Source organism: Cucumis sativus, chromosome 2, assembly GCF_000004075.3.
Source record: "Cucumis sativus cultivar 9930 chromosome 2, Cucumber_9930_V3, whole genome shotgun sequence".
In the NCBI taxonomy this organism is placed as follows: domain Eukaryota; kingdom Viridiplantae; phylum Streptophyta; class Magnoliopsida; order Cucurbitales; family Cucurbitaceae; genus Cucumis; species Cucumis sativus.
This window is the reverse complement of record NC_026656.2, coordinates 1,039,742-1,050,403: the sequence shown is the minus strand read 5'-3', so window position 1 is coordinate 1,050,403 and position 10,662 is coordinate 1,039,742. Positions and strand designations below refer to the sequence as shown.

The 10,662-nt window shown below is 29.6% G+C and overlaps 1 protein-coding gene across 3 annotated transcripts; it reads right to left on the bottom strand.

Annotated features, from left to right (window-relative positions):
- Positions 1–1,192: 1,192 nt before the first annotated feature.
- LOC101206509 (palmitoyl-acyl carrier protein thioesterase, chloroplastic) lies at positions 1,193–7,058 on the bottom strand. 3 transcript variants are annotated; one of them, XM_031881152.1, is made up of 8 exons: positions 6,738–7,058; positions 5,544–6,050; positions 5,296–5,429; positions 4,792–4,905; positions 4,253–4,424; positions 4,028–4,096; positions 3,546–3,855; positions 1,193–1,388 (listed from the first exon to the last, which is right to left on the bottom strand). In XM_031881152.1, exons 2-7 carry the CDS (start codon positions 6,042–6,044, stop codon positions 3,583–3,585), a joined length of 1,263 nt encoding a protein of 420 aa, XP_031737012.1. In that variant the 5' UTR covers positions 6,045–6,050; positions 6,738–7,058; the 3' UTR covers positions 1,193–1,388; positions 3,546–3,582. The 3 variants fall into 3 exon arrangements, with proteins under 3 accessions (XP_031737012.1, XP_011648667.1, XP_004139335.1); XM_011650365.2 differs by lacking the exon at positions 1,193–1,388 and adding an exon at positions 3,068–3,384; XM_004139287.3 differs by lacking the exon at positions 1,193–1,388 and having other exon boundaries at positions 3,076–3,855.
- Between the last annotated feature and the right edge of the window lie 3,604 nt (positions 7,059–10,662).

Sequence of the window (10,662 nt, the reverse complement as noted above, 5' to 3'; positions counted from 1 at the left end):
CTTATTTCATATAAATATAAAATAATAAAACTTACAAGTCTAGTGTCCTTCAACCTAAAGGTTGTATCAATTAAAATCGTAAGTGTATTAAATCATACTCGTATTAATTTATACTCACGTTTGGATTTTGTTATACTTTAAGTGATCAATTCATCTAAAAATATATATCGATAAAATCATTTACATAATCAATTTTATGCATCAATTGTCTCGACAATTTATCTAAATAATTTCACGTACATCTTTTAATTCTTCTACATTAATCATCCATTCTTTTGGATTGAAGAAAACTCTTCAAATGTCTATATCTAACTAAATTCCAACGGTGAAAGTAAAACTTAAACCAAAAAACAAGTTACACCAAAAAAAAAAAAAATGATAGAGTTACAAATATAGTCATTAGATTTAAAATAATTAACTATATAGCAACATTTTAAAAATAATATTACAAATATAACAAAATCTATTAAAGTTGATCGTTAATAGATCATATTACATGCAAATATTGGTTTATCACTTATAAGGTGATAAACGTCTATCACGGATAGACTTTGATATATTTATAATTTTTTAAAAAAATGTTGTTATATACTTCGTTATTATTTCTAAAATTATTTTCTGTTATAATTATTTAAAAAGAAAAAAGGAAGTTAGGGTAGAATGAAGCCCTAGGATTCCATTGGATTTAGACCAAAGTTTTAATGCAATGTACAATCTTAATTTGACCATTTTGCTTTTACAAAGTTGTTTTGGATTTTACACAATTCAATCTTTTTTTTTCTTTCTAAAATAATAATTTTATTTATTTTCCTTTTAATTGATAAGGACTCGTACACTTCCCATTCCCATATTATTTAAGGTCAAAAAAGAGAGATTCAATTGACATTTCATCATCAACAGTAAATTTAATTAAATTTTTTTTTTTTAACAAAGACAAGTCCACTTTTCCCATTTTGCACTTTATATTTTAATTTAGAAAAAAAGTACTTCCAAAACCATCATGTGATGGGCCATTTAGATCTCATTTCTATCTTCATATCATAATCTCATTTAAATACATATTTAATAACATTTAAATTTTTAATTGAAAACACACACAAATTTAAAGAAGAAGAAGAAGAAAAGCTCATACATCCATACATATATTTGTAAAAATAAGCATATATATGTTTGCTATGTTTACTTCTTAATGTAATTAACTATACCATAGGCTTCTTTTTAAGAAAATATTATTATTACATAGAGTTGTGGGTGGTTTTGACGATATTATTCACTCCTATTTCTTTTGATAATTAGATATCCATAATTAATCTACTAAGCTATAACAAATGACATGAATATAGCTTTAACATTCTTAATCTTGATGTTTAAGATTTCATCTCCTGCTCCTACATTATTAAAAAGAAAAATAAAATCATTAATTAGTGGTGCAATTGTCATGTATAGTTATTAAATTCAAAATATTAACATATAAAACGAGTCTATCAATGATACAATAATAGAAGTTTATCACCAATGTACGAATCGTCCCGAAGACATGTTGATATTTGTTACTTTTATTAAGGTTTGTATCAATTTTTTTAGAAATAAATTCTTAATGGGAAATGAAAATAGAGATAATAATTTTTTTTTAAAAAAAGGGTTTTCTTTTCTTTTTCTTTTCTTTTTTGAAGAAAACGGAGGTAATGCATTCAAACTCATCCAATCTGACTAATAACTTCCTAGTTCACACTGAGCAGCAGATGGGCAGTTTCATTTCTTGCCTTTTTGCACATGGAGATACACTTTTGATGTTTCTCATTATTGGACCCTTCTTACATTATGTATTAATTTTATATATAAATATGTACACAATTTTTGTATACTTTTAGTTGGGCTTCAATTTAATAGTAAGTTTCAAATACTTTGGGTTTCTAAAAACTAGTGGTGAGACAGAGGCCTCCACTATATCAACTCAAACGTATTTACCTCAAGGTGAGGCAAATAAGTTTATTTTTTTTCTCCAATCATGAAGCTGTTAACGCGAAAGGACCCAACTCCAGAAAAACCAATGAAAATTAAATCATCACCCTGAGAACTCCTACAACCTTGATTGGTCGACTAGTGATTTAGAAGAACATTGCATCAAAACTTCGAGACTTCCCTAGAATTAGGTCATTTCACATGAGAATAGTCTTTCCGATCATTGTTCGCAGTTAAAAGTTGAAGAAATTCTACTTTCCACATTAACTTTATTATGTAATATTTAGCTAGTTTCGCATTTAGGTAAAAATGGGACTATGGAGGTTATTATTTAATTAAGCAAACTCAATATCCTTACCACTTTTGTTGGATAATTATTTTCAAGTTTACAATTTAAGAACCATCCCAATAACTAGACACTTTTTTTATAAAATCAAACAAAACTTTTTAATTAGAACGTGTTCATCCAACTTCTGTCCCACTCCAATAATTATATCTTTTAAAGAATTAACTACGGAGACTAGAAATCACCTCTATAGTAAGATTATAGTATCCAAAGAATAATAATGACGACAAAAAAAAAATCCAATTATAAAGCCACCTTTTAATTTAAGAAATATATGTATATATATAATGTTTTTTAAACAAAACTTTATATTATTAAAGAAGACAATTAATAGAGAACTTCATCTCAATGGCCAAAAATCACAATGTCCAATTCTTGAAACTATTTTGTCAAAGTCAAAGAATTCTTTTATAAAGGCACGAAAATTGCAATATCAATTTCAAATAATAATAATATAAAAGCCACCACTTCACTCATCCAGCTTTTTAACCAACTGAGATGGGCATAAATTTTGTGCAATAATTGAGCTTTAGTAATTGCCATCAAATCAAAACAAACAATAACTGTGACCCAGCTAGCATTAAAAGACTAATAAATGCCACTTTTTAGTTTTTACCAAATTCCACTACCACAAAAGTAAATAATTCTGGGACGAAAATCTAGACACCCCAGCTTTTTCCACACATAAAAAATTGGATAATTCGAACTCCTGGGAGAGAAAAATGGTATTTAAAAATGCCAAAGAGAAGTCAAAGAAACAGCAAGAAAACATACAAGTATCACCCCTGGGTTCTTTTTTTCTTTTTCCAACCAATTTCAAACACAAGTTATGAATATTTTCCAATCTGCTCAAAGCAAAGTGAGTGCAGAAGAGCGACAATTCGAGGGCAAAAAAATGGGGAAAAAATCTCTCTTTTTTTTTTTCCAGTTCCAAACAAAAATTAAAGAAAATGCAAGAAAATATACACAAAAATATTTTCGAACCTGCTGTGAGACAATCAGCCAGCGGTGGGTACACATTGATTGCATAGCAACCGACCAGGCTGAGCAAGATAAACACATTATATAGTAGCCTTCTGGGGACAAGAGGGAAAAATAATAGATAAGAGATAATTACAATGAAATTAAACCTTTTTTTTTTCCTTTTTCTTTTCCTGTTTATAGAAGAGAACGAATGAGAAAAACCATATTTATAGACATATATATCTGAGGATTTAAAGCAGAATTTGGTGCAAACCATGGATACAGCAGGAACACTCCTCTGAGATGGCAGCTTAAATTCCTTGATCAGCTGAAATATGATCCAGGATCCTAAAATTGTTGCCCAATTTGGGTCTCCACTCTGTTCTTCCTCTCACAATCTCAGCCCCATTCTCGAACCGAAGTAGGTGATTGCAGTCAACATCGCCAGAAGTTGCTAAAGTTCCAACATCCGTGCCAGTAACTGCAGTGAGTGACTGCAGGACACTGTCCCTCCCACATTCCCTCCGATACTCCAAATTGATGGAAGAAAGTTCATGACTCTCTAATATCGGTGGTGGGGCACTCTATTGACCACAAGCATAATTTGCCGATCAAAAAGAGGAAACCAAGCTTTAGAAGAACAGTTACGGTGTAAAATGTTGGAGAAATGTATGAGTGCGAGATAAGAAAATTTTGGGGCACACTATTTTCGGAAAGTATCGAAGTCAATGATAAGAAAAGTTAAGATTTATCTACCTCAAGAATCCAGCCAATGTACTTCACATTGTTCACATGCTGGTTGACATCTAAATCACTCCATTTAGGCTGCAGTACAGAAATGTAGGTGCCATGAGATCAATTTCTATGTACAAAAGCATAGTGAAAGTTATATTATTGAACCAAATTCCAAATGAAACACAAAAACACCCAGTGCCAACTTCCTTTTCTCAAGTAACATTTTAGCTAAATGAAACAACTTACAGTCAAACCCGCTCGAACATAATCAGCTTTATCATCATCAATTTTTGGAAGCCTCCTTCCATCATCTTCAATAACCGGCGCAGTATTCATAAAGAATGGCTCTATTTCTCTCCTCACTTCCTCAGGAATCTTTGACAGCTTTCTTGTCTCTTTATTCATCATAACCCAGATACTTCACATCACAAAAAATATATCTCTATCAGTAAACTATGATTTGATCACTACATATGCCATGGCTTGATAGTAGAAAAAAAGAATGCAATCATAATCCACGATCTCAATGCAAAGATCAATTAGAATTAAGATTGAAAAAAAAGTGAATGTAGTTTATGCAAATTTTGTTTCTGTTCTCTACGGAACACACATTAGAAATTCATAACTTATACAAGAACCTACATCACCTATGACCAGAATTACTCGATTATCGATTCAATCAAAGCTGGTTAACTTTATAATTCATGGGTTGAGAAAAAAGAAAATGCAACAGCTATGAAGAAAAACGATTCCATGTTTCATCAAAAAGGGGGAAAGTAACAAACCTGGAAGCTCTTGTCAAAGTTTCCCTAGTTTTGCAATCATACACGAGCCAATCACGGCGCATGCCATTCTTTCCAGAAGCACTGACCCAAGTGTCTACTTGAACCGTATCACCCCTGTAAGCACAACAATCTCCAATATCTCATGCATATAGTTAATAAAAGACGGAAGAAGAGATCAGCTAAAGCAGAAAAGACAGAGGGAGGCTTCAAAAACTTCCACCTTATAAAAAAAAAGTGTAAATCAAAGCCCACTTCATAGACTTATTGGTCTAGAAAGTCCAACGTTTCCATAATCAATTATTTTTGGAAGGTGAAAGTGAGGTGAATATGTTAAATAATCCCAAGGAACAGGGCAATACTGGATATGTAACTTAAGGGGATAAAACAAACAAGGAAAACTATTGAATTAAATTCAATTCTGTTCTCACCCACCCAAGTAAATCACAAGTGTTATAATGAATCCATCTTTAGAAGCGAATACTTCATGGAAGAACTTAAATTTACCAAGTAGGGTAACGGTCTACCATAATCTGCATCTTGGTAACTACCCATATCAGGTTCTTTTTGCACATTTCTGGCGTAGAACCAAATCCATCACCAAGTAGACCAGCAGTCTTAACGTGATTGAGGGCAGTTTCCTGAAGAAAAAAAAATCATAGACCGGAGTTACTTATCTCCATTTCATAAGCATACATAGAATTACAAATAATAGATACTCACAAAAACATAAGAATACATCAATCCAATTGTACCTGTAAATGATTCATTAAAGTTTCTATAGACGCAGTACGATCAGCACCTATTTCATAGGATCTAATAGAGAAGTTCTGGGTAAACACAAGGCCGTCCTGAACAATCCTTCCCAAACCAAATGGATCTATGAGCATGTCGGGCCGCCTAGGTTTCCAGTCAAGCATCATCCATTGCTTCTCAGCTGCTAAAAAGATAGTGGTAATAGCAGCAAGAAGCATGCTCCAGTCAGGCAGCTGATTAATAAAAGTTCGTGGGTGGGATGATGAGAAGTCATCCCCACCCTTACCACCTACAGATGTTGATAAACCAGTTGAGCTTCCATTTACTTTGGAAGGGGCTTGGGCATTAGTCTTCACCTGAAGACTTCCAGAAGGCACAGATTTAGACTTGATCCCTCCCAAATTCCCAGATCCACCTCCAATTTTGTTGTTCTTTGCTCCAAACTCAGAAGATGAAGAAGGAACAGGATAAAACGCAGATGTAGCAGCAGTTGCTACCATGATGAACTTCAAACAACAAAATCAAACACTTCAGTATACTGTATATCAATAAATAACTTGAACACAAGCTTTGCTGCTAATAAATGAAATATAAAAAACAACAAGAACCAAATTGCAGATTATTCATCTGTATTGGAATATAAGAAAACAAATCAAATGAGATCAGCATCTAATCAGAAATGAATTGAAAACAACACGATTGAACTGTAGCAAAGTCCTAGACCGAATAATTAAAGTTCCTTATGACTGAAGACTCCAAAAAAAATAATAATAATAATAACCAACAGCAACCAGACTACCTAAAAGAACCGTGCCTTCAATTTATACATCTACTCTGTCCCACCCCACTACTTGACCAAAGAAGAAGATAAAAAACCATTCCGAAGTCAAAGAATAGTACACAAAACTACTAGAAAGAACAAACACATGAAATTTAAAATACCTATAAATCAAAACCATACGAGAATCGCAAAGTGAAACATCGAGAACAAACAAAGAGTTTCCAGAACAACGAAACGAAATGGAACGAGTTCAACTAAAAACCCAAAAATCTCACGACAAAATCAAATTTCCAGAATATATCGAGTTCCAATTCTCCAAACAAAAATGAACACTACACATCTCTCACATTCTCAACAACATAAAAACAGCAATCTAAAACGAGAATACCAGGAAAGAACATTGAATGCAAACCTTGAAGAAGGCTTTTGAAAATGGTGAAACTGAAAACAACAGGATTGATAATTGTAGTAGGAGAATCCAAATCTAGAGCAGCAACAGATGAAGAAAAATGCAGGAAAAATGGCTAGTGCTTCATTAGGGGATCAACAAACCCTTGTTGTTAGTCGATTTTTAGGGTTTGCGATCTTGTTTTTCCCTCTTTTAAGGAGCCCCGATTTTCGTTTGAAAAGCCAAAAAAATAAAAAGGAGGAAACGATACACGAGAGAGAAAGAGATAGAAAGAGGTGTGTGTATGCGAATGAGAGATCCCAGGCCCCTCAACGAGATATATAGCAACCACCTGTCCCGGTCCCGCCCTTTCTTTCAAATTTCCAAATTCAACCACAGTTCTTCTGTTATTTACTCTTTTGCCCCTCCCTCGTCCTTTTCTTTCAACCTTCTCTCCCGTATCCACCACCTTCCTTTATTATTATTGCTCGCATTTATCGTTGGCAAGTTCGGTTTCTTTAGCAAAAGAAAAAAAAGAAAACAATTTTAAAATACAAGGATTTAATTGTATTCTATTTTTTAAATATATGTTCTCTAACTAATGTAATTACAAATATAAACTAATCCTTAATTAATTTGAGCTTACGGAACAGTTGCATCGGAACAACCCGTTTGTTCGATGTTCTTTTAGTGTGCTTTCAACCGTCAGGTTCTCATAGAGTAGTTTGTTAGGAGTGTGTGTTGTGGTCTCTTGCTATTTATTTTATCGTAATAGCACAATCGACCGGAGTGACTTGTTATGCTTCTATAATTCTGCGATTTTTTATTGTGGTTTAAAAATATTGCAAGTAGCTTTAGTTGTATTCTCTTTTGTATTTGCTTTGGTTGCATCGATTTTTCCTGTATGATTTGATTGTGTTTAGGACATCATCGTTTCTTATCATAGGGAACTTTGCTTTGTGCCTTGATCTCCGACTGCGTGGTTTCTTTATGGTGTTTAATACATATACGCCTTCAAAAAAAATATTACATAATTTATTTTTTAAAATTATAATATGATCACATTATTTATAGTATATTTTTATTTGAGAAAACAAATTATAGTCTATTGTATATTTCATTTTTTAGTTTGTTTATGACATAAAATACTATATTTGTTAAATGTTTTCGCCTAATCCTCTAACATTTGGTGTCAATAAAATTTATAGGAAATTAATTATTAGATAGGTAGTCGCCATGAATCGAGCTTATGTTTATTTTCACACATAAAATCATAGTTTAACTATAAATTCAAATATTTTTATAATGAAATTGAAATCTGATGAATAAAAAATATGGATAAAAGTCTTAAATCTTTTAAGAATTTGTTATAAATAGAAAAAAAAAATTATTTGAAATTGATGAATTTTGATATAGTTTGTAAATAGGTTTAATGTTTCGTTACTTTTAAAGTGTTACAAGATTAAAACAAGGACGTTGTCTAATAAAATTTAAAACTTTATATAATATTTTCATTGATATATATATATATTTAATTCTTATCTTTGTGTTCTCTACATTATTACTTTATTTTACATAGTTTTCTAGATGTATGAAATGGAAGTGGATAGTTTGACCTTTACATCAGTTCGATATAACTTTTCTTTCAATTTTGTCCATCACATTATTTTCTAGATTAGTTAAAGCAATCATATTATTTATTATCATCCAATTCATTTTCTACATTACACCTGGCAATGTAATAGAAACATAATTTCAACCTCCCATTAATAGTTTTCATAATAAGAATTAAATGTGGATTATAATCGTCCAAAATTCAAACATGAATTTAATCACTTTTCATATTTTAAACACTTTTATCAACAAACTGTTTTTTTTTAACTAAATAGACAAAATTGATGAATTTATTATTTGAACAAGCTTAAATTTTAAATTTTATGAAGCAAAATTAATTATTCTTGATAATAAAATTAGTAACAATCAACAATATCGACCCATTAATCAATTATTATTTGAAATAATAATATAATCGATCGTAAATAAATAAATTAAAAAAAATGTTTATTGAAGGATATCCATAAAATAAACGATAATACATGCATTCAAATTTTTATCCATAACTCATAATTATTTATGCACCATCACTCTTGAATATATTGGAAATGGACCCCTATAACACTTATTAAGACTAGTCCCAACAAAACAAAACTAATTAAATATTATTTTGTTCAAACTTTTTCATACTAAAAGTAAAATATATTTTTAATTTATAGAATTGACGTCAATTATAAATCTCAATATTAAATGTGGAATTAATTATTGTTTAATATTACAAAGAGTTGTGTCGAGTCTGAATAATTTTGTATTATAGAAATTATTTGTTTAATATGGCAAAGAGTTGTATCCACCAACCTAAATTCTGTAAACAATATGTTTTTTTCAAATCAATAAATTTGTTAATTGTAAACAATCTATTAATTTGTTTAGTTTATAGTATACAAGTGTGTGTATATATATATATACATATATATAACGAAAATCAAATTATATTTGTGATGTTAGATAAAATTTCAAGGTCTCTTTGACTAAATTTCCATTAAACCAAATTAAATATACCATTAGCTTGACATATTCTCTTAAAAGTAACAATAACCTAACTATAGTAAAATATTAATGCAGTGTAAGAATGTGTATCTAAATTATATATAAATATATAGTTGTTGATCTTTATACCTTTTAAAGTTTTTATATTTGTGTAAATCGATCATGACTCAACCGACATATAACATATATTAGCAATCGAGAGATCCAATATTTAAATAGGTTGTCTAGTAATAATATTTTATTCAAAATATCAAATATCTAATTATTCATATTTTTTATTGAAATTAAAAAAAAAACAAAAAAATTCACAAACTATTTACCTTTCACGTCACAAAATCACTAAAAGATAAAATTCATAATATTTTTGTCAAATGCTTTATTTTTTATAAATTTTCTTTTCTCTTTTTTCGTATTTTTGTAAAAAAGAACCATACGAATCAAATTGGATCATATATATTTTATATTATTTCCTTCCATTTACCAATTAATGATGTATGTGAACATAGATGGTTGTAACTTGTAAGTAGTTGTAACCAATAGCTTTTATTAAGTTAAAATTATTATATCACGTTTTAATTTACTTTTAGAACTTTAGTTTAATTTTGGTCTATATATTTGCATCCATAAATCTTAAATTTAGTATTTATGGTTAGTTTACTGTGGTTTATTTTTTCAGAAACTTTTTGTCATTTATGAAAATTCCAACAATAAAATTTTGAAAATATTGACGTGGATTTGCTTACTAGATGTTAATTTGAATTAAATGTTTATTAACTTTTATCGATTATAAACAAAATATATTCGCATTACATTTAATAACTATTTCTTCTTTTGCACACATTTTATATAAGTATGTATATTTCACCACCCTAAAAAGAAGCAAATTTAAAATGTAAGCAAAATTTCAAAAATAAAATTATAAATTACAAAACTTATTGTACTAAAAATATTTATAAAATATGAGAAAGGTTTTTTTTTTTTCAATTTTGCAATGTCTAGGTTTAGTGCTTACAAAAATAGTAAAATAATTTATAATAATTATCACTACGCCGTATAAATTGCAAAAGTAGTAAATTGAAAAGTCGACAACCTTCTAATAGCTATTTGATAATGAGTATCACTTCATTACTTGTCATATTTGCTTTGCAATATATATAAAAAAATGTGCTATTGACTATTTTTTTTTTTCAATGTTTTTAACGTCTGATGTAATTTTTTTTTTACAAGTAGGTATAGATGTTAGAAATTAAAACTAATAATATTGTTTTCAAAAGAAGAAAAAAGCCAAACTCTAAAGTAGTTCTATAACCATAGAGAAAACAAAAGACGAAGATAACAAAAATGG